The 23757-nt window shown below is 47.5% G+C and overlaps 1 protein-coding gene across 5 annotated transcripts in view; it reads left to right on the forward strand.

Moving 5' to 3' along the window:
- Positions 1-23757, forward strand: part of Cep164 (centrosomal protein 164) — a 56948-nt gene that overhangs the window by 9884 nt on the left and 23307 nt on the right. For 4 of the 5 annotated variants that reach the window (XM_048343906.1, XM_048343908.1, XM_048343910.1 and 1 more), the window contains exons 4-9: positions 2417-2621; positions 9785-9940; positions 10347-10481; positions 12236-12313; positions 21138-21530; positions 22790-22867. In XM_048343906.1, the coding sequence (XP_048199863.1) occupies positions 2417-2621; positions 9785-9940; positions 10347-10481; positions 12236-12313; positions 21138-21530; positions 22790-22867 (1045 nt within the window). The remainder of the gene's footprint in view (positions 1-2416; positions 2622-9784; positions 9941-10346; positions 10482-12235; positions 12314-21137; positions 21531-22789; positions 22868-23757) is intronic. The other variant, XM_048343909.1, reaches the window with a different exon arrangement.

The following is a 23757-nucleotide window of genomic DNA, read 5'->3' on the forward strand; positions in this document are numbered from 1 at the left end:
TCACAATATTTTCTTCTACGTCTGATAGAATCATAGTAATTTTTTTCCCCTTTTTCTAGTCTGTTCGTGTAATAAGTTGTACTGATTGATGTTCAGAGGTTAAACCAATTGTATTCCTAGGATCAACTTCACTTTGTCATGATATATTATCCTTTTTTATGTTTTATGGTATTTCATTTTCTAAAATTTTGTTAAATATTATTGCCTCTGTGTTCATGGGGGGAAATTGGTCTATAGTATCATTTTTCTTATGATGTTTTTGTCTTGTTTCCGTACACTATTGGTTTTATGGAATGATTTGTGAATTCCTGCGTTTGTTTTTCTGGACAAGCGTGTGTAGGGTTGGTATTATTTCCTTAAATATTTGATAGAATTTACTGATGTAGTCGTCTGGGCCTTAAGGTTTTCTTGGTGGGAAAGATTCCAACTACAAACACAGTTTCTTTAATGGATATAAGATTTAGGCCATCTCTTCTCACTTTACTCTTTCCTCTCATCTGCTCCCTCCTCCCCGCTTCCTCTTGTTACTTTTCAAATAGGGTGTCTCGTTGATGCCTAGCGTGACGTGGTAATTACGAGCCTTCTATATATGCTTTTCCCATACCTGGGACGGTAGGCATATGCCATATCACCCAGCCTTTTATTGGTTGAGATGGGCTCCTCCATAACTTGTCCTCGAACTTTAGCTCTCATTTAGCTAGGATTAGAGTCATGAGCCGCCAAAGCTCATGCGCTGGTTAGGCTAAGAGTGCTAGCTAGGCACTCAACAACCGTAGCCACCTCCCAAGTCCCGCTCCCTATTTCCCAGAGGTTCCGTCGTCTCCTAGCATCACCACACTGGGGACCAAACTTCCAGTGCATGAACTCTTGAGGGACAAACCACTTCCATCACATAACTCTCTTTCCTTTCTAATGTTTTCCTCATTTTCTCCTTTATTTGAATTAAGACTCAGTGTGTCAGATTTATAGGGAGCCTGAGTGGGATTGTATTGGATTTGTTCATTCATTTGACATTTTGTCAGATTTGGGTCTTCCAGTTTAGTTACTTTTTTTTTTTTTTAAATTTTTGCAAGTCCTGGGGCTTGGACTCAGGGCCTGAGCACTGTCCCTGGCTTCTTTTTGCTCAGGGCTAGCACTCTACCACTGGAGCCACAGTGCCACTTCTGGTCATTTTCTTTCTTTTTTTTTTTTGCCAGTCCTGGGCCTTGGACTCAGGGCCTGAGCACTGTCCCTGGCTTCCTTTTGCTCAAGGCTAGCACTCTGCCACTTGAGCCACAGCACCACTTCTGGCCATTTTCTATATATGTGGTGCTGGGGAATTGAACCCAGGGCTTTATGTATACGGGGCAAGCACTCTTGCCACTAGGCCATATCCCTAGCCCCACTTCTGGTCATTTTCTGTGTATATGGTGCTGGGGAATTGAACCTAGGACTTCCTTCATGTATACGGGGCAAGCACTCTTGCCACTAGGCCATATCCTCAGCCCCATGGGTCTTGCAGTTCAGAAACACGGACTGCTGATCTTGGGGCTTGGATTCAGGGCTTGGGCGCTGTCTCTGAGCTCCACTTCTTTCTTTCTTGGTGGTTAGTTGAAGGTAAATGTCTCATAGACTTTCCTGCACAGACTGGCTTTGAGCCATGGTCCTCAGATCTCAGCCTTCTCAGTAGCTAGGATTACAGCCTAAGACACTGATGCCTAGCTCGTGTGTGTGTGTGTGTGTGTGTGTGTGTGTGTGTGTGTTTTCTCTTTAACTGTGAAGTTTTGCAAAGATTTTACACATTTTGGATTTATTGTCAATTTTGCTGTTGTGAGTGGGTTCTTTTTCCTGTTAGCTATCCTAGTGGAGATGGGGTGGAGTTAGGGTGGTAGATGAGTGGTTACCTTGTTGATACACATTTTCTCCTACATTATTTCCTTTTCCTGATAGAGTGACTTGTCACTTCTTAGGAGCTTAGAATATTCTGCAAAAAACAAACAAAACTTTCACAGTACACTTTTAGATCTACCTATAGACCTATGTATATTTTTTTGTGCTACTACTGGGGCTTGAACCCAGGGCCTGGGCACTCTCTTAGCTTTTTTGCTTTAGGATGGCACTCTGCCACTTGAACCACAGTTCTACTTCCAGCTTTGTAGAGATTAATAGGAAATAAAGAATCTCAAGGACTTTCCTTCTTGGGCTGGCTTTGGATTGTGATCCTCAGATATCAGCCTCCGTAGTGGCTAGAGGCATGAGCCACTGACACATAACTAGCTCCTTATTCTGTATCAATGATATCTTCAATTTCTTGTTAATCCTGTTCCCCACTTTCTATCTAACCCTTTCGTGTTCTTTTCCTGCCTCTTCTCTGTTTTTCTTCTGAGTACTTTGGGACCTGGGCAGAGACAAACTTTTGAACTCTGCTTATCCCCAGCCAGGACATCACCGGTGATATTTACTACTTCAACTTCGCCAATGGGCAGTCCATGTGGGACCATCCGTGTGATGAGCACTATCGGAACTTGGTGATCCAGGAGCGGGAGAAGCTATCCACTCCTGGGGCCACTAAGAAGAAAGAGAAGAAAAAGAAGAAGGAGAAGAAGAACAAGAAAGACAAAGAGACCACCAAAAGTCTCCGGGTGAGTCAGCGGGTGCTAGCTTCCAGAGAGGCAGGGTTGAAAACTGAGGGGTATTGGCTATCTCTAGATGTCTGTAGCAGGGAGGAGGTGCAATCCAGCTGTAGTGGCCCGTACCTGTAAGCCTAGTACTCGGAAGGCTGAGGCAGGTGTTTTAAGGCCAGCCTGGGTTATGTAGTGAGACCCTGTCTCAAACAAAAACACCGCCCCCCCCCGAAGAAAACCCCAATAATAAATTTTTTGATAGTACATTGTCTGAATTTTGCCTATCTTCTAGCTGATTTTTTCTCTTCAGTTTCTGGTGATTGTTACCTTCTTTAAATAATTTCTTTTGTTGGGGAGCATGTGTTACATAACAGGATATAGCACAGTCTGTCCAGGATGGTGTTCTGTAGCAATCTGGGATGAGGTGGTTTCTGTCATTCCGGAATAGCCAATGAGGCCCGTGTGCCTAGGTGAGCGGGTGTGTGTTCATGTTTGTCTTTAAGTGGTGTGAATTTCGTTATCAGAACACCCATGCCTTCAGGATTCAAATGAGAGCCCCAGGCTTTCCCTCCTCTGTGGCTTGTCCTTGTGGCCAGTGTCCTTGGTTAGTGATAGATAACTGACATTGAATTACAGCCTGCTCACTGTGGTCTTTGAGTAGTTTTTATACTGAGTTCAGAGAACTCTTACCCATTATTTTTTATCCACATAGCATGTGTGAACTGGGAGGTGGTAATGATTGCCCTTATTTTAGTGGTGGCCGTACTGACATGAGACCCAGGCTCTTGCTGATTGCTGGGGGGTGTGTGTGGGGGGGGGGGGGGGACATGCCTCATTTCCCTTGCCCAGCTGAGGGTGGGAGGCCAAACCAAGAGGGGGGTTGGTGGCCTTGTGAGGAACTGAACTGAACTCAGTTCAGCCAGGTGACGAGTCCTGGATTTTTTTTTTCCATCCTCTCAATGGCCTAGTTGTTTGTTCCTTTGTCCTTTTTCTGTTTTTATTTCCCATTAGAATTTGTTTAAGCCTGCCTGCTGCTCTCCTTCCCTCCTTGCTTGCTTCTTTCCTCTTTTTTTTTGATGGTGCTAGGGATGAACCCGAGCTCTCATTCACATTAGAAGCACCTTACTACTGAGCTACATACTCAGCCCTGTCTTCTTTCCTAAGGTATCAGTTATTGCTTTGAACAGTTGTTGATTCATTTGGCATATTTTACTGTTACTGCTCCCCCTCCCTCCTCTCCTTAACATATCACTCATGAATCTAAGAAGCAAGATAAAAGGCCTGTTCTTCCAGACAGAGAAAAGGAGGCAGGTGAGTTCCCAAATAGGTTGAATTTTTAAAATGTTCTATGTTTGAAAGGCATAAGGTGGCCGATAGACTTTTCCCTAGCCCAGGATTATTTGAAATGATAGGCAAGAACCTGAGAGGCTCTGGCATGACTGACAGAGGAAGAGGGAGTGAACTGAGGGTTCTAGACTTGGGTGACACTCCCAGTCCTGGCTGAGTGTGAGTTTCTGGAGTTCCTTGTTGGAAATGCTCCCTTCTGTGATTTTGGAAAATAAGGACAATTGGATAGCTTCGCAGCAGGCTGGTTCTGAGGATTTAGATGGAGCGCCTCAAGTTTGAGTTGGTGCAGGGATAGGTGTGAAGCAGGCGGGCTGCCTGGGGTTAGGTGGTTTGGGCCTCTGAAGGTGTGTGCTCCCGGCTGAGTAAGGTTTACAAGTGAATATGTTCAGGGTGTGGTTGAATTTGTTAGGGTTTTCTCCTAGCCTCAAGATTCTATGACTGGACATGACAGAAGTACCAACTTAGGCCTTGGGTAGAAGGGTACTTGAATTTTGAAAGCTCAGGCCACTGGCTGTACTTTTCTTCTTCTTTCCCTCTTAGGAAATTTCTGGGAGCCCTCCATAAACATGGCAGGTTTTATAAAAGTAACCAAAGAACTTAAGGTCTACATGGTACCTTAGGGATAACCTAGTTTTGCTACTTTTCAGGCTTTTGTTGGCAGTAAAGCCCACGTTTTCAGATCAGTTCCTCTGTAGAGGTCTAGCTTATGAAAAAAAGGAAATGAAACGACCCTGATTTCCCTGGGGATGTGGGTCATGACATTTCTGTCCCCCACGCACTATTGCTGCCCCTTCTATGCTGAGCCCCCAGGTTCCATGGGGCAAGGGTGCAGGCCTTTGATCAAGTGGAGCTTCCTCTTTATAGAGAGAAATTGGAGCCCAGAAAATAACATATGTTTGGCCCGGGGGAGTTTTTAGCTTTTCTTCTCCCTTTGATTCCTGTTTTACTTTAAATGGAGGGGTTTCTTTCTGTCAAGGGCTTCTCAAGGGCTGAGGGAGTGCATTTGGAATGCTTTCTCTTAGTTTTCTCTGCATGTTTGTATGCCCATCTAGGAAACACAGCCTGAGCAGGGACTTCTGCCTGCTTCCCTCTTTCTCCGTGGCCCATCCCCTCTCCCAGCACCTGGGCTTGCTGATCTGGACATAGACCAAGAGATACAGGCTAAAAGTGAGGGTTCCTTTAAGAAAGGGAAGAGCCCATGTATGCCTCTTATGGGTGCCCTCCCTAGCAAGCTGCAGCCACTCTCCAAAGGCCAAGCTTCTAGAACCCACCCGGTACTTGACGACGTGGAGAAAATCTTAGGCAGGGCTCCAGCGCAATGTAGGACAGAATTAGGTGATCAGCAGGGTCTGGAGGTACCCCAGAAGGCAACAGAGAAAATCTACCTGGGGTTTTCCAACCCTGAAGTAGAAGAGCTGGAGATAAGGGCCAGACAGCAGAAACCTGGTCTCCTGGGCCCCCAGAACACGGGGCCTCTCCAAGATGGGCAAGATACGCTAGGATGCCGGAGCCAGACCCCTGTCCTCACTAAGCTTTCTGATACCGTCAATGACCTGCAGCCGAAAGGGGAGCAGCAGAGCCACAGCATAGCCAGTGGCCCAGGAGGGGACAAGGGTCCGAGTCCCATTCCCTTGCCACCCCCTGAGGAGGAGCCCTCTTTGTCCCTTTGTTCTTCTGACCACATGCTGCCCACTCCGAAGTACAAGTTCTTACTAGATAGCAGCCCAGCTGAAGACCTGAGCTGGCAGCAAGTTCCTGGGGAAGGTGGGGGTCTGGGCTGGGGGAGGCGAAGGAGAGAGACTGCAGGACTGTGGATGGGACAGATCTCCAAGCTTGTCAATAAGGACACCCCAGGAGGTTGCCAAGAAACAGAGCCTGAGGCCTCTGTGGCTCCAGGGGCGGCTAGAGCTGAAGACCCACCCCAGTGCCTTTTACTAAGACCACCCGATGCCCTGGCTTCAGAACCCGCTCAGAGCGCCCCTGCCGGGCATTCAGCTAATAGGAAGAGACACCCCCAAGAGTCTCTAGAGACCCTCAGGGGAGATAGGAATCCTAGCGTGTTGGAGAGCAGCAGTGGCAGTTGCGGCAGCCCGGCCTCACCCTTGGGCTCTCATATCCTGGGTGAGGTGCACAATATCCCTTGGGACCTGCAGAGCTCCTGGGCGTCTGTGGCAGTCACAGGTCAGTCAGGCCCGGGGCCCAGAGATCCACACTCCTGTCCCTATCTGGGGCCGGAGCTGTCACTGGTGCAGAGCTCGGCTGAGGAGCAGTCACACAGTGAAGACTACTCTGAGGATCAGAGGTTCTACCAGCACATCCTGCAGATGGTCAAGATCTCCAGGCGGCTAGAGGGCCTGGGGCTGCCCGAGAGCACGCAGGAAGCGCCGTGCAAAGACATCGCCAGCATGGTCTGTTTCATGGCCGCCGAGTCTTCCAGGATGTCCAGTGAGGGTGAGAACGAGGCGGTCAGAGCCACAGAGAGATTTCTAACCTGGGGCCCAGAGCTGCTAGAGTGTCCTCGGGGGCTGGCCCTGGCCTCGGATGGACAGGAGGCCTCTCAGCAGGCACATTGCCAGCCAGGCAGCGGCTTCCCCCAGCAGAGTCTGGTAGAGCTGAGTTCCGACACGGGGCTCACTGCAGAGCAGGACGAGATGAAGCTTCTTAACCAGGTAGGCTTTTCAGATAGAGAGTGCCTAAAGCCCCAGGCCTCGGCGGCCTGAGCTGGGCGGGGGAGCTGGTGGAGCTGCTGGAGCTGATGTCTGCTCCAGCCACCCGGTCTGCTTCCCTCTTCCCTTCCCTTGGTAACTGTGCTAACTGTTCTAACTATTGATCTCCTAACTCCCCAGGTGCCATCGTAATGGGATGATAGGTATTTCAAATTAGTTCCTCTCTGCTACCCGCAAGGTAGAACTGAATGTACCTATGATTTCCCTTCCTTGCATCTAACTGTAATTCATGGGCGGCTCACATGCTTTGCAGGTGACTGAGTCCAAGGGTGGACAGGGTGGCCTTTACATAGGACAGGGGTGCCCTCGGGGATTTGGGAAGCCTTTCCCTTTTGTTGATTCTAGAGAGAGACGCACCCTACCTCACACTCTGAACTCGGCCTTTCTGGGAGGCATAGAGAACTAGAGTTAATATTTTCACAAAGGAGTAAAGCCCACAGTTCTCCTCTGTCATCTAGTCAGCTGTGCCTGTCCTTGTCTCCTAGGGTCTGGAAATTGCATGGCTCACCCATGTCATTATGTATAGACCATATTTGTGACTGCCTTTCCTTTGCTACTGGGTTTTGCTGAAGGGCTGGGCTGCCCTGTCTTTCTGAGTCTTTGTCCCTTTGAAAAGTAACCATACTCTTCATTCAGAAGGAATCAAGTTGGATCAGAGACCAAGGAGATCAGTGTGAACTTTGCCATGGTCCAGCTGTAGCTTTACCCAGTTGTTCCCTCTGGTTCCTAATTGCCAGCAGAACTGGTTTTCTGTTAGCACTAATAACTACTGTAGCACTATAAATATCAGATAAGCTGCAGATTATCCTGAAAGTTTTAATTAGCCCAATGGCAGCAAGTTTATCTGCTCTGGAAGGACAACGCCACGCACAGCACCATACTCAGTTAATGGCCAGCTATAGAAGATGATCAGCTAGAAGCCAGGAATGTATAATTTCCCTGCTAACCACTGATTTAGTAAAGGCCCGGGAGAACAAAGCCCTCAGCATGCCTGTCTCCCTCGCTCAGGCCCCCAGTACGTTTGCAAATTAGCCATGTTAGGAGTCTGTAATTTTCTATAAATACAATGTGGGAAGAATTTTGCTTGCTGGTACGCTGGGGCTGTTGGAAGGGCTAGAGATGGGAGGAGCCGGCCCTTGGCTTGTGGTTCACTCACAGAAGCTTTTCCTTGGCTTTTTAATCCTTCTACATTCAGAAGGCAGCCTGAAGTACTGTCTTCGCGATGACCTAGGGCTCACTTCCATCACTGCCCCCCTGTGACCCTGTGACTTTGGACTCTTGATGACCTTACCCGCCTCGGGTTGTTGTGAGAGTAAAATGAGACATCACACCAGTGGCTGGTGCTCAAGCCTTCCTCATTTGTCCCTGTCAGTGCCTTTTCTGCAACAGGCCATACAATGAGGGATCTGCAGAGGCTCAGGAGTGGGGCTCCTCTCACCTTTCTTTCAGTTGAGCGCGTGTGTGTGTGTGTGTGTGTGTGTGTGTGTGTGTGTGTGTGTGGCGGGGGTGTCCTTGGGCTTGAGCTCAGCTTTTTTTCAGCTGAGCTTTTTTGTTCAAGGATAGTACTCTACTGAGTGAGCCACAGCTCCACTTCTGCCTCTTTTTCTTCTTCTTTTTTTTTATTTGGTGATTAATTGGAGATAAGAGACTCATAGACTTTCCTGCCTGGGCTGGCTTCAAACTATAATCCTCAGATCTCAGACTCCTGAACAGCTAGGACTATAGGTGTGAGCCACAGGCACTGGGCATTGCCCGAGCCTTGAAACCCTCTCTGTGCAGAAGCAGGCTTTACTGGGGCCAGCCTGGTGGTTAAGCTGAGGTGGAGAAGATGGCTGACCCAAACAAAGATTTCCGCCTTCTCTCTTTAGTCCCTGTGGAATAAAGGCTTTTTTCCTTTTATCATTTCTGTCTTGGAGCTTGAATTTAGGACCCAGACACTCTCCCTGAGCTTAAGGCTACTGCTAGCGTAAGGCCAGTGCTAGCTTAAGGCTAGTGCTCTACCGCTTGAGCCACAGGGCCGTTTCCCGCTTTTTCTGAGTAGTTTATTGGAGATAAGAGTTTCATGGACTTTTCTGCCTGGTCTGGCTTTGAACTGTAATCCATAGCTCTCAGCCCACCAACACCAGTTAGGAATGAAATTTTTGCTTTGTTCTATGCATTTTTAATTTGAGAAAGAGTTTTGAAGAGCTTTTCATAAATTGTCCCAGGATGCTATCCTGGCTTCTACTTCTGCTAAGCCCAGATGATCACAGTGTGAATGCCATAATGTTGACATGGCCCTGACTGCTCACGCAGGCCCCTTGGCTTTCATCTGACTGGAGCAGCTCTGCAAACCTCAGGGCATGGCAGGTACCTTGGTAGATTAGTAAACTGGAGTTTTACACCTTCTGATCCCATCCTGGACCCCCTCTCCCTCATTCCTCACTAGTATGGAGCATTTGTATGGCCCTACTGAGAACAGAGAAGACCTGGTCAGTCCCCTGCGGCTCCTTCCCCTGTGCAGGATTCCTTCTAGCCCCCTTCCTCATCATTGGAGAGGGGGAAGAGTTCTTTTTGTTGCTCAAGCGTACTTTCCACAGTTAATTACTTTGATTAAAGGCACACATGCCCATCGTTGAAGCCAAAGAGCACTCAAAGGCATATACTAAAGTAGAGCAGTCCTCGGTGAGTGCCGTCCTCCTCAGAAGCCTCCTCCTTTTTCCTGGTGTTTACTTCCATCTTTGGTAATCATTTGCTGAGACTGCTTTTTCTTGATGCATCAGTTTTAACCATTATCTGTTGGAACTTCTGGTAGCTGAGGGTTTTGTCTCCTCCTTTCCTTCCCGCATACTCCTCTATGGCTTCTGGAAGGAGAACAGAACCCCATGCAGCATCTGCCAGATGTGAGAGAACTGTTTATGTGAGATGGCATTCGAGTTATGTGATTTCTCACACAGTTGGCACAATGATAATTTCTGGATGTTGTGTTTCATTAGCAGCCTCCAAGTGGAGGCGGTTTAAATTTGAGTGGGCAAGATTTAGATGTTTTATTTTTATATCTGTCTCCAACACTTCCAGAGTCACATGATTTCTGGTTTTTTTTTTAACAAAATGTTTTCTGTTGCCCAGGCCCTGGGTTCCTCCTTGGCCCCAGTGCATGTTCCTCTGTGGGGCCTGGGGCCTTTACGAGGTCATGCGGATGTCCCTCCCTCTGCTGTGCGTGGATCTCAAAGCATGAGCCCAGGTAGCGCAGCTGAGTCAGGTCAGCTTGGAGAACTCACACTGGTGAGTACTTTTTCTGCTGGGCAGTGTGTTTAGTTGTTGCAAAGCCTCCTTCGTGCCACACTGAGTGATTCACTAAGGAGAAACAGAGCCTAAATTGGATCTTTGAGTTCACAATCTAGTTCAGGAGAGTACTCCTGCCTATATGGTGCTGGATGTGGATTCTGGATGTGGGCAGGAGAAAGGCGGACTATGGTGCCTTAGGGATGTACTGCTCGACTTCTTGCCCACATAGCCCAGTCAGTCGGAGTTGGAGAAGGGAGTCTGGTGAACTGGAGTCTGTGTTCAGTTTCATAGACTGGGCGGGACTTGGCTGGGAGCCATCAAGAAAGGAAGTGGGGAAGTCATTCTGGGGTCACTGGGAAGGGCTTCTGGCTGGGTTCTTACATGTTCCTCCTCTCTTTTGGAGCCTCCACAGCCTCTTAAGACTTCTGCTTGTGCAAGGGGTCTCTTGAGCGCCATCCATCAGGACAAGAATGCTCTCAACCTCTTGGCTTTAGGGGAGGAGACCAACGAGGAGGATGAAGGGGACAGTGACAACCAGGTAATGTTCAAGTCCTCTCCCTGGCCTATAAGCATTCTGTGCTATATAACATTTTAAAAGATAGATTGCCATTTTAGTGTGTGTGTTCGTGTTCGTGTGTTCTAGTACTGGGACTTGAATTAATGGTTTGTTTTGTGCATTGCTTTGTGTTTTCACTCAAGGCTGGCTCTCTACCACTTGAGCCATATCTCCACTTTTGGCTTTTTGTTGGTGAATTGGAGATAAAAGTCTCATGAACTTTTCTGTCTGGTCTGGTTTTGAATCTGGATCCTTAGATCTCAGCTTTCTGAGTAGCTAGATTACAGGCATGATCTATCAGCACCCAGTCATTTTAACCTTTATTTTATTTTTTTGTGACAGTCCTGGGACTTGAACTCAGGGCCTAGGCACTATCTCTGAGCTTTTTTGCTTGAAGCTAGTGCTCTACCACTTGAACCACAGTTCCACATCTGGCTTTGGTGGTTAATTGGAAATAAGAGTCTTACAGACTTTCCTACCTGCACTGTCTCTGAACCATGATCCTTTAGATCTCAGCCCCCTGAGTAGCTAGGATTACAGGCGTGAACCACCAGTGCCTGGCTCATTTTAACCATTTTTAAATGTACAGTTCAAGGGTGTTAAATACCTTCACAATGTTCTGCTACTATCACTGCTATCCATTTCCAGAACTTGTTCATAATGCCAGATGGAAACTGTATCCATTAAATGATAGCTCTCTCCAGTCTCTGGTGATTTCTAATCTAGTCTGTGAACTTACCTGTTTGAGAGATGTCATATCAGCACAATCATAACAATATTTTTCTTTCTGTGTGGCATCTTTTGCTTAGCGTATTTGCAAGGTTCGTGTTGTGTAGCATGTATTAAAATGTCACCACTTTTGAAGGTTGAATGATACTTCAATGTATATCATATTTTGCTTACCCACTCATCTGTTGGCAAGTGCATGATGCTGTTTTAAAGTAAAAATGAGGGCTGGGGATATGGCCTAGTGGCAAGAGTGCTTGCTTCATATACATGAAGCCTTGGGTTCAATTTCCCAGCACCACATATACAGAAAATGGCCAGAAGTGGTGCTGTGGCTCAAGTGGCAGAGTGCTAGCCTTGTGCAAAAGAAGCCAGGGACAGTGCTCAGGCCCTGAGTTCAAGCCGCAGGACTGGCCAAAAAAAAAAAAAAGTAAAAATGAATGAGTGTGCTTGTCACAGCTGGGAGGTGGGGCTTGGAGGATCACAGCATCAAAGTTTGCAAGATTCCATTTCAGTCAATGACCAGGCCTAGTGGCGTGCATGTTATTTCAGTGCAGTGGACAAGCTTGTTATCCCAGAGACAAAGGAAAGCACAAATAGGAGGATCCAAGTCCATGCTTGCCTGGGCAAAAAGCAAGATTTTTATCGCGAAAATACCAACACAAAAAGGGACCAGCAGAATGGCTCAAGTTGTAGAATGCTAGCTTAGCAAGTAGGAAGCTCAGAAAATCTCAAAGTAAAAATGGATTTCCAGACCACAGCTTCCTTTCTTGATCAGTCTATACACCTCCTAGGTCTGATCCAGAAAGCAGAACCAACAGGAGCTGCTTGTCACAAAGCATTGTGCACACAGGTGAGGCCTCCTTAGAAGAGGTCCTTCCCTGGAGTCCTCTGAGCCCTTGCCTGGGCACTGCCTGCTGGCAAAGTCCTACCCTCTCCTCCCTCTGCAGCCCCTCACCTGGGCTCACCTGGCCCCCTGGACTTCATTACTTGTAACCACTTGTTTCCAGAGTGTCCGAAGTTCCGGCGAGCTTCTGAAGAATCTGCACCTGGACCTTGGGGCCCTGGGGGATAACTTTGGATATGAGGTAAGATCTGAGATTGTTGATAAACATATGCCGCTGTGCCCTTCCTTCCTTCTGGGCCTTTCTATCAGTGGGAGGCATATTTGGAAAGAGAAGCATTTTGTCTAGCCTTGCTCAGGATTTCTGGGATTTGGGGCATTTTTGGTTTATTCGTGTATCAACCATTTATTATTATCAAGATTCAAATCCTTTTTCTCTGTAGTTTGTTCTCTATTACCACCAAAATGGTTTTTTTTTTCTTTGTTTTGTCGGTCATAAGGCTTGAACTCAGGGCCTGGGTGCTGTCCCTGAGCTTTTTCACTCAAGGGTAGTAGTGCCCTACCACTTTGAGCCACAGTGTCATGCCACTTGCAGTTTTCTGGTTGTTAATTGGAGATGAGAGTCTCACAGACTTTCCTACTGGCTTTGACCTACAATCCTCAGATCTCAGCCTCCTGAGTAGCTGGGATTTCAGGCATGAAACATCTGTGCCCAGCTCAGACCGTTCTTTTAATTAATTAATTAATTAATTAATTTATTTTTGGCCAGTCCTGGGGCTTGGACTCAGGGTCTCAGCACTGTCCCTGGCTTTTTTTTGCTCAAGGCTAGCACTCTGCCACTTGAGTCACAGCGTCACTTCTGGCCATTTTCTATATATGTGGTGCTGGGGAATCGAACCCAGGGCCTCATGTATATGGGGCAAGCACTCTTGCCACTAGGCCATATCCCCAGCCCCCAGACCGTTCTTTTAAAGAACAGTAAAACTCATCTTGTCAGTTGTAATAACTTTGTTTTTGTATTTGGAAAGGAAGATTCCCTACTATGTGTTCTTTGTTTAATGTCTGATTCATTACTTTGTGTATGCGTGTGCGCGTGTGTGCGCGTGTGTGCGTGTGCCAGTCCTGGAGCTTGAACTCAGGGCCTGGGTGCTGTCCCCGAGCTTTTTGGTTAGGCATAGTCAGATATGTTTTGATAGTGACTTCAGCATTTTCTACCAAAGATGGCACTTTTTCCCCTGAATGTCCCATTTCTATCATCAACCTGATACGTTCTTACTTTGAAATTCTTCCTTCTGATTGGGGCCTGGTCTGGTTGGGGTAAAGAATTTAGTGTGTTTGGAGCCAGCTGCTGATGGTTCATGCCTGTAATCCTAGCTACTCAGGAGGTTGAGGTCTGGGAATGTGGTTCAAAGCCAGCCTGAGCAGACAAATCTGTGAGACTCTCATGTCCAATTATCCAACAAAAGACCAGAAGTGGAACACCAGCTCTGAGGAAAAAAGCCAAGCAAGAGCATGAGGCCCTTAGTTCAAGTCACACGCGTGTGCGCGCATGCGCGCGCACACACACACACAGAGAATGTGTTTGGTTTCCTAGTTCTCTGATGTGATAACTTTGTTCTCTTATCACCTGCCACTAATCAACATAGATGGACTGTTGGAATGAAAAGTAATGTTCTTGGTTTTGTGCCTGGGAAGATGAACATGGGTAGAAGTGTTGGGGAAAGTCTTGCATTTTCTAGCGACTCAGCAAGTTGAGGGTGGCTTCATTCATGTCTGTATGTCCAGCACGTAGCCCACTTACCTAGAACATAGACGTGCTTTGGTATGCTTTGCTCAACAATTGCGAGAATGAATGCGTGAGCCACACTGGGATGGGGTGGGCAGTATCCAGGTAGACTGTGTGGCTTTTTTTCCCCATCCTTTTTCTTTCTCAGTTTCTGAGTTGAGTAGGTACTGGTACTGCTATCAGCTGGTGGATTGAAGATCCCAGATTCACTCTGACTTTGGGCTAACCTTACTTCATAAGGAATTTCGAATGTCCACAAAAAAGGCACGTCTGTGACGTGTCTTGGACTTGTCAACCTCTCTAATGATATGTGCTTTGTGGGGGACTGGGAGCTTTGAAACATTCTCATGACCTCTTTGGTACTACGGTGCAGAGAGGACAGGGTTCACAGCACTGTTCATCCCAGTCTCTAGCATCTAGCAGATTCCTTTCTTTTCACCACAGGGGGTGTTTGTATTGCTGTGGAGGAACTAGGCAGGAACAGAGCTTTTCTGTTGAGAGGTTAGTGATGGGGATGATTGTGGGGTTCTGGACAGGCAAAGCTGTCCCTGTTTGGGCCTTGTTCTCTGAAATGGCTTTCATCTCAGCATAAAGTCCTTGGCTCCTCTGAGCTGTCCACTTTGTCTTGCCCCTGGCCGTCCCAGGCAGACCGTGACAGAGCATCCTTCATGGGTTTGCTTTCTCCCCCTCGGGTTCACTGAGCAGTCACTTTGCACAGGATTCCATGAGAGGGCAGTAGGATGGCAAAAATAGAGCTCTGTTTCCTTCTCCCTCTTATGTCAAATCCATTTCTAGTCTATTACAAACCAGCAGGGAAAGGTTCTTGGAATTGGCACCGAGAACGCGTCTGAGCGAGTGGGGGAGGCCGAGGGGTGGTAAGCAGGCCTTGTGTATGGCCATGTGGTGCTGATGAAAACCCATCAGCTGGCCGGAGGAGTGGGAGGAGCGGGAGGAGCCAGGGCTTAGCAATCACAGGATGATGTCAGTGTGATCGGAAGTGTGAGCGACACAAAGAATTGAGACCAACTGGATGAGCACGAGAGTTGATGTTTGGCTTGGTGGGGTTCTCCCCAGAGCAGGGTCAACGCATGGACAGTGTGTTGAACTGCTACCCCATCCTGTGCAGTTAGGATCATAGGTGCCCCGCTTTTGTCCTGGGTAGAGGGTGGAGGTGGCCGTGAGCCTGGAGAGCTCATAGCTTTGGGGGCATGTTCATTATTTATGTTTATGCAATGGTTCTTACGGACTTCTCCGCACATACTCTGTGCAGATGGCACAGTCTTAAAGCTTGAGGGTATGGCAGGAGACCGAGGAGTGTGAGCATGGCTGGGCCCAGGGCAAAGCTGTGTACCCACTGAGCCTGGGACAGAAACCTGTGCACATGCCTGAGTGTGTGTGGTGGTCAGGGGCTTCCAGCTGTGGGCGTGGGTGGAGAGATAAGCACGGAGTCAGATGCGATGCTTCACGTCCAGCTGTGGACAGTCCGTGGCCGGTATTAGTCTCCCTCTTCTTTCAGAGTATGACTCAGACTGATGACTGAAATTAGTCTGCATATGTGCAGAAAGTGAAGTCATTTATTTTAACATGAGCTATGTTTCAACAACAACTTTTCAGGCAGGCAGGCTAAGATCAGTCCCCGGATGTGAAAAAAATCTATTTTGGAGGGTGTTGAGGACCAAATCCAGGGCCTTGTTGTTACATGCTAAGTACATACTCTACCAATAAACAGTATCCCAAGCTGAAAATCTTTTGAGGATTTAACCTTGAGAGTTGAATGGACTGGAGCAATGATTTTTTTCTTTTTTCAGTTGTGGGGCTTGAACTCAGGGCTTGGGGTGCTGTCCCTGAGCTCTTTTGCTCAAGGCTAGCGCTCTACCACTTTGAACCACAGTGCAACTTCTGATTTTCTGGTGTTTAACTGGAGATAAGAGTCTCACAGACTTTCCTGCCCGGGCTGACTTTGAACCACCATCCTCAGGTCTCAGCCTCCTGAGTAGCTAGGATTACAGGCCTGAGCAATCCACACTTGGCTGAGCAAAGGTTCTTATCATCGGACAATGGAATGTTACCAGATGAATGTTTCCTCAAGTATAACCTTTTTTTCCCCCCCTCATTTCTTCTTCTGCCTTGGGGCTCAAACCTAGGGCACTGGGCATACTAGACAGCACTCTACTGCTAAGTCACACTCCAGCACTGATGCCACTGTTTTGATGGGCTACTTGTGTTTTTCATCATTTTGAATAGTTAATGAATAGTTGATGTTTGTTCCTTTCATACTCACTATACAAATAGTCTAATCTCTGTATGACCTTGATGCATAAATATTACATCTCCCTTTGGCAGAGACGGAAGCCTCAACTCCTACATCTCTGTTACACATTCATTTAAGAGCATCTAGCCAATGAGACTTTATACTGCTATGTGCCAGGTCTTGAGCACAAGAGGGTGCTAATCTGTTGAGGGAAACAGACAAGAATACCAGCAACCAGCAATTGTAATACAGCTACTGGCAGAGGATGGGCAAGACTCTGCCCAGGAATCAGGGCTTTTGGGGGAGGCAGTGCTGTGGAGGACCAGTGGCCATTTGTTAGGAGAGAAGTGGGGCCCGGAGTAGAGAGAGACTTTGTTTTGAGGGCTGGAGGTTTGGTTCAGTGATAGAGTACATGCTTAACATATGCAAGGCCCCAGGTTGTACCAAATCAGTCAATAAAAAAGAATTGGAGCTAGGTGCTGGTGGCTCTTGCCTGTAATCCTAGCTGCTCAGGAGGCTGAGATCTGAAGATTATGTTTTGAAGTCAGCTCCCAGCCCAGGCAGGAAAGTCTATTAGACTCGTTTTTTTTTCTTTCAACTAATTGTTTTTATCTATTTATTTAGGCCAGTCCTGGGCCTTGGACTCAGGGCCCAAGCACTGTCCCTGGCTTCTTTTTACTCAAGGCTAGCACTCTACCACTTGAGCCACAGCGCCAGTTCTGGCCGCTTTCTGTGTTGTGCCAAGTCGCGAAACCACTAAAACAAACAAACAAAAAACCCCAAACAGAACAACAATGTGCCTAACATATTCTTGACATTAAATACCATGACATTTAGCCGCAGGCAGAAGAAGATATGAGTAGGGTATGGCTGGAAATAAGCTCCGAGCAGCAGGCAGGAAATGCCTTGGGTCAAGTGAGGAGGTGTGGCCTTTGTCCCTGACACCTCTTCTTGCCTCCTTATCCAAGGTCTGTTGCTAGTTAGTGTTTTTTGGGCCAGGCTTCATTCCCAGCTTCAAGTAAGAAAGTCTTCCTTAATCTTGGCCCAGCATGCACTTGGCCAGGTTAGATTGTCCCTCCTTGCTAAGTGAGGAGTGTGGACGGCCAGACACCCCTTGACTACCCCAAGAAACTTCCACCTCCTCCTTGGAGACTCCTGTTGAGGGCTGAGTGCTGCGTACTGCTGCGGACTTGGGAACGAGGCCTGGCTACAGCCTGAAGGTACTTGTCTGAAGGACAGGAGCTTGTTCCCCTTTGCGTCGCTCAGTGATCACAGCAGACTTACTCCGTCTGAGCTTGGGATGCAGGGAGGTGGCACTGGGTGGTACCCACTGTTATGCCAAGGTGCGAAACGACCACCAAGAAGGCCACCGAGACTCAGATGTTCCGAAATGCAAAAGCAAGGCAAGACTTTATTCAAGCGGGCCACGGCCCGGGCCTCATCCTACCACCCGACACAGCGGAGGTTAGGAGGAAGCCCCGAGCTGCGATTGCACAGGGCTTATAAAGGCAAAAAACAAAGTTACAGCCATCAGGTGTTCAAGCAAGACAAAAAACAAAGTTACAGCCATCAGGTGTTCAAGCAAGACAAAAAAACAAAGTTACAGCCATCCGGTGTTCAAGCAAGCAAGATTAGGACACGGGTACAAATCTGATTGGCTCAGGGCTCGAGGCATTCTGGGGGCGGTTAGAGTTAAGCATTCCTAGCGGTTAGAGTTCTTGACCGGCTGGGCCCTAATAAGCTTGTCCTGGGTTTGCTCACAGGGCCTGCTTATCTCAGGTTTGCGTGGTAGAGTGGGGCCTGACTTCAAAGTCTGGCTCTTCACCACCTTTTCTACTTCCTCCCCGCTGATTTTCTTCCAGGGTCAGTCTTGGAGCTGGTGATAATGCCATCCCTACGTCTGGAGCTTCTTTGTATTGGGCAGTCAAGGCTCATAACAAGACCCATCTGGAACATTTCACTTTTCTCAGAGTTGGCTCAGTTCCCTGAGGGCATGATCTGTCTGGTCATACTTAGTTTCCTCAAGGTGGTGTTCTGCCCATAGATGGTGCTGAGTGGATGAATGAGGGAGTCTCATCATTAAACATGAGTTAACATTCATGAGATACTGACAGCATACCAGGCACAGTTCCATTGAATGCGAACTTAGTGCTTGCTTATTTAATCTTCTAATCAGCCCTGTGAGGTAGGCACTACTTAGATCCTTGTATTTAAGAGAAGAAACTGAAGCACAGAGAAGTGAAATGATCTGCTTAAGATTAAGAGCCTTTTCTGCATCTCTCTATCCACAAATATGGAGTTAAGATCAGAGCTTAGGCATTCTGTCTCCAAAGTTGACTCTAAACCATGCTGCTTTACTGCCTCCACTCTCCCTGATGCTTGGGTTCACTTGTAGGTGGGTGGCCAGTCCTGCAGGCAATGGCCATGTCTTTGGGCTTCACAGACACTATCAGAGAGCATAAATAGATACTCTCTTTTGGGTGACTCCTTTGACCTTTCAGCTCTCTAGATGTGAGAGCCGGTTTTCTGTCACTATAATGAAATAGCTGAAAGAATTAACAGCCAAAAAAAAAAAAAAAAAAAAAAGGTTAAGTTTGGCTTACAGTTTTGGAAGCACACATCCATGATTGACTTGGGCCTGGGGTGAGGCTACACATCCTGGTGGGTGTATATGGTAGAGTAAAATGACTTGCATCACATCCAGGAGTGAAGAAAGGAAGGGACTAAGGCACGACAATCCCCTTTAAGGGAGCACTCCCAATAACATAAGATGAAGTCTCACTCCCCAAAGGTTCTGTCCTTAATAGTGCCACCCCAGGCACCAATCATCCAACACTCAGGCCTTTTGGGGCCCTCCCAGATCCAAACCATTGCATTAATCATGCTTCTTGTTTGACCTTTTAGGAAAGGGAATCTTGAAAATCCCTCACATAAGTTGTTCAGCCTGTCAGCCTAAGTGTTGTTAGCACAGATGTTTTCTGGGGGGAGGCTTCTCAGCCTGAGCCCCAGGGAGATCACTGGCCATATTTCCAAGAGAAGATTTTCTGTTTCTATTTTGGTCAACTCGAAAGAATTTAGGGAAAAGCATTCTTGGGTTTTTACTAGTCTGTAGAGTGTAGTGTGTGTAGAAGAAGCAGGGTGTGGCCACTGGCAAGTGTCCTCACATCTCTTTTCAAAAGATCCTACTGAGCCAGGCTCATGCCTGTAATCCTAGCTACTCAGGAGGCTGAAATCCTCAAGACTTACTCTATTTAACCACCAAAAACCTGAAGTGGAGATGTGGCTCCAGTGGTAGAGTGCTAGACTTTAGTGGAAAAGCTAAGGGACAGTGCCCAGGACTTAATTCAAGTCCCAGTACCAACACACACACACACACACACACACACACAGTACCAACACACACACACACAGTACCAACACACACACACAGTACCACACACACACACACACACACACACACACACACACACCACCCGTTGAAGGTGGCTTAGAGATGAGAGCTGCTGGCTGCTGCCCTTCTGTCTTTCCTGGCTGATGCCAAGACTGTGGTTCTTTCAGAAAAGAGGGTCACTGGGTGCTGGTAGCTTACACCTGTAATTCTGGCTACTCAGAAGGCTGAGATCTCAGGATTGCAGTTCAAACCAGCCCAGGCAGGAAAGTCCATGAGATGCTTATCTTCAAGTAACCACCAGAAGAAAGTGGAACTGTGGCTCAAAGTGTAGAGCATTAGTCTTGAGCAGAAGAGCTCAGGAACAGCACTCAGGCCCTGAGTTCAAGCCCCATGACCGACAAAACAAAACAAAACAAAAAAACCATCTCAGAAATGAGGGTCTTTTGTGATGGCTTGGGAATTGTACTGAACTGGCCAGTACTTTTACTGGACTGTGTTATACTTGCTTCCTCCTGTCTGTCATAGACAGGGTCATATGTTGTGTTCCCAAAGCCCTCTCAGCCTCCTTTATCTGCCTTAGGTCTCTCCCTAATAAACCTTTTGAGTATCCAGCTGTCTCCCAGCATCTGCTGCTCCGAGGACTCAGGTCAACCAACAGTCTTGGACAGAGAATGCTATCTGCACAGTTGCAGTGATGAGCATGTATAGGCAGGCTTTGGAGAGAAGGGCACCTTCTTTGTTTTCCCCTGCTGCCTATGGAAAAAAAAAAAGCCAGAAATGTTAGGCTTTGCCACCTTTCTCTCACCTGACTGTCCATCTTCATCTTTAATTATTGGCTTCTAAGTGTGCAGTCTTATGATCTGGCTAATGTTGTTGGAGTGAGATAGATTTATCATTGCAGGACATGCGAGAGAGGACTGAGCTGCAGTGATTTTCAGGCCCAGTAGTGGATGGGGGCTCAGTTGGTGTCACCAGTAAAATTCTGATTCAGTAGATCTGGGCTATGTATGCATGTGCATGCATGTGTGTGTGTAGGAACTGTTTTTTTTTTTTTTTTTGGCCAGTCCTGGGCCTTGGACTCAGGGCCTGAGCACTGTCCCTGGCTTCTTCCCGCTCAAGGCTAGCACTCCGCCACTTGAGCCACAGCGCCGCTTCTGGCCGTTTTCTGTATATGTGGTGCTGGGGAATCGAACCTAGGGCCTTGTGTATCCGAGGCAGGCACTCTTGCCACTAGGCTATATCCCCAGCCCCACACAAGTAGCTTTTTAAAACACAGTTCCTGGGCTGGGGATATAGCCTAGTGGCAAGAGTGCCTGCCTCGGATACACAAGGCCCTAGGTTCGATTCCCCAGCACCACATATACAGAAAACGGCCAGAAGCGGCGCTGTGGCTCAAGTGGCGGAGTGCTAGCCTTGAGCGGGAAGAAGCCAGGGACAGTGCTCAGGCCCTGAGTCCAAGGCCCAGGACTGGCCAAAAAAAAAAAAAAAAAAAGCTACTTGTGTATTAGGAAACCACTGGGGTCAGAGCTCAAACACTGTCCCATGAGAGTTAAGGAATGGCAACTGTGTCTTGTAGCATGTTAAAATCCTCTCCTGCATCCCTTACATCTTCCTTTCTGATGTGGCCTGCCCTTCTCCAGGATTCTCCAAGATCAAGTCAGCCAGAGGAGAAGAAGGATGTTTCTCTTGACCCAGACATTGCCAGGCCCCCCTCTCCCGGCAACCTTTTCAGCCAAGGTGCGGACAGCAGCCTGAGCATTGCTGATGGCACTGAGCAGAAGGAAAGAGGGAGTCCTTGGCCCCAAGACAAAGAAGAGGATGAGAAGATTGATTCTAGGGCTCCCACGAGTCCAGTGGTCTTTGGAACAAAGCTTAGGGAGGATGAGCCTGCCCTAACAAGCCTGCCTTCTAAAAAGAAGCCACCAGAAGATTTGGTAGATAAAGAAGAGGAGGGTTCCAAGAGGGAAGAGGTAGCAAAAGAGACCAAGAAGGAGGCATCTGGCATGAAAGAGAGCAGGTCTGATGCCAGCGAGGTATGTTATTGTGTCCCTTGGGCTCTTGCCGGATTGTCACCCTCTGTTGCTCTCTCCAGCCTTGTACAGCTTCCTAGCGTCATGTCTTTATTACCGAGTCAAGAGCTTCATTTATTTGCAGGTTTTGCACTGGGCTGTCAGCATCAGCCAGAACCTTTAATTGTGACAAATATGCCCAGACCCAGCAGGCTGTAAAACCTTGAACGAAAACTGAAAACCTGCTGGCACTGGAAATTCAGAGCAGAAACCTGCTTTACTGTTGGCCCCCTCCTGGGATATTCATGCTCTTCTCTCCTACTTCCCCTTCCCTTTCCCTACCTCCACCTTCTGCTTCTAGACTTGGTTTGCTGCAGCGGTGTAAGTTCTTATAAGGAGCTGTTTGTGTGTGGGGTGTGTGTGTGTGTGTGTGTGTGTGTGTGTGTGTTTGTGTGTGTGTGCATATATGCAAGGAAAGGCGAAGGTTACCACAGTTGGGAGTGTTCTGCTGAACAGGTTAGGTTATAGGAAGACTCTTCACATCTGTTTCTGTGGTTCTTTCTGGATCTTCACAGAACATGAAAGTGGTATTTTTTCACAAGACAAGGCCGGTAAACAAGGTGGGCAGATGTAGGTCTAAGTGGAGGGCCTTCAGCATTGTCAACTTTCCTACTCTGAATCTTGTTTTTCTAGGTAGAGAGTGAGAGAATTTATTTAAAGAACATTTACTTCATGGAAAAGATATCATCCAAGGGCTGGGAATATGGCCTAGTGGCAAGAGTGCTTTCCTCCTATACATGAAGCCCTGGGTTCGATTCCTCAGCACCACATAAACAGAAAACGGCCAGAAGTGGCGCTGTGGTTCAAGTAGCAGAGTGCTAGCCTTGAGCAAAAAAAGCCAGGGACAGTGCTCAGGCCCTGAGTCCAAGGCCCAGGACTGGCAAAAAAAAAAAAGATATCATCCAAGCTTTTAGTTTGTTTGTTTGGTCCTGGGGCTTGAACCTCAAGGTCTGGGTGTTGTCCCTGATGAGCTTTGGTACTCAAGGCTTAGTGCTCTACTACTTTGAGCCACGGCTCTACTTCTGGATTTTTTGGTGGCTAATTGGAGGTAAGAGTCTCATGGACTTTCCTGCCAAGGTAGCTTTGTTACTACACTGCTCAGGTCTCAACCTCCTGAGTAGGTAGGATTACAGGTATGAGCTACTGGTGACTGGCTCATCACACTTTGGGGATAGCATCAAACTTCTGTATTGGTGCCTTTTTTTTTTTTTCCCCCTCCCCAGGTGTCAGAGATCATGGAACACGTGAAGGAACATCTCTCAGACTCTGTGGCTTCTGACTCCAAGTCTTTCTGTGGCCTGGTGAGTTTGCAGTAAGGGGAAGTGTGTGGTGGTTGAATTTTTTGTCCTCAGGGTTAAATAAGTAATGTCATACAGCTAGTAAGTGAGCAAGTTAGAACTCAACACTTACATCTTGTTAGCTATAGTTTTTTACTCATTAAACATAACGCTACTTTATAGCTTTGCTGTGAGAAGAGTAGGGTAGAGAATGTAAAATAGGAGTACATAAAATTGGAGTATAGGGGGCTGGGGATATGGCCTAGTGGCAAGAGAGCTTGCCTCGTATACATGAGGCCCTGGGTTCGATTCCCCAGCACCACATATACAGGAAAAAAAAACAAAAAACGGCCAGAAGTGGCGCTGTGGCTCAAGTGGCAGAGTGCTAGCCTTGAGCAAAAAGGAAGCCAGGGACAGTGCTCAGGCCCTGAGTCCATGGCCCAGGACTGGCAAAAAAAAAAAAAAAAAAATTGGAGTATATAAACACTCAATGTAGCTATGTCTTTTGTTTGACTTGTCTGTGAGGTCATGTGATGAGCCTCAGAGCTCTAGCAGGACCAGTGCACAAACCGAGGAAGCTAGTACATTTTTAGGATCACTGAGCTGTGGTAAGGATGGGTCCCTAGACTCTGGCCAGGGGGACTGTTTCCTTTTTGTGTGTGTGCTGGTACTGGGGGCTTGAAATCAGAGCGTCACACTCTGAACTTTTCTTGCTCTACCACCTGAGCCATGACTCTAGTATAGTATCTTGTGAGGTAAGTGGAGATGGAGTCTCAGAAACTCCTTCCCCAGGCTGCTTCAGACTGTGAACCTTCAAGTCTGAGTCTCCTGAGTGGCTAGCATTACAGGCTGTACCTCTGGTGCCTGACTTGTGGTTTTCCTTTTAAAGTTAGGGCTTTGTCTTGGACTGCCAG

The sequence above is a fragment of the Perognathus longimembris genome, chromosome 3 (genome assembly GCF_023159225.1).
Source record: "Perognathus longimembris pacificus isolate PPM17 chromosome 3, ASM2315922v1, whole genome shotgun sequence".
NCBI lineage: Eukaryota > Metazoa > Chordata > Mammalia > Rodentia > Heteromyidae > Perognathus > Perognathus longimembris.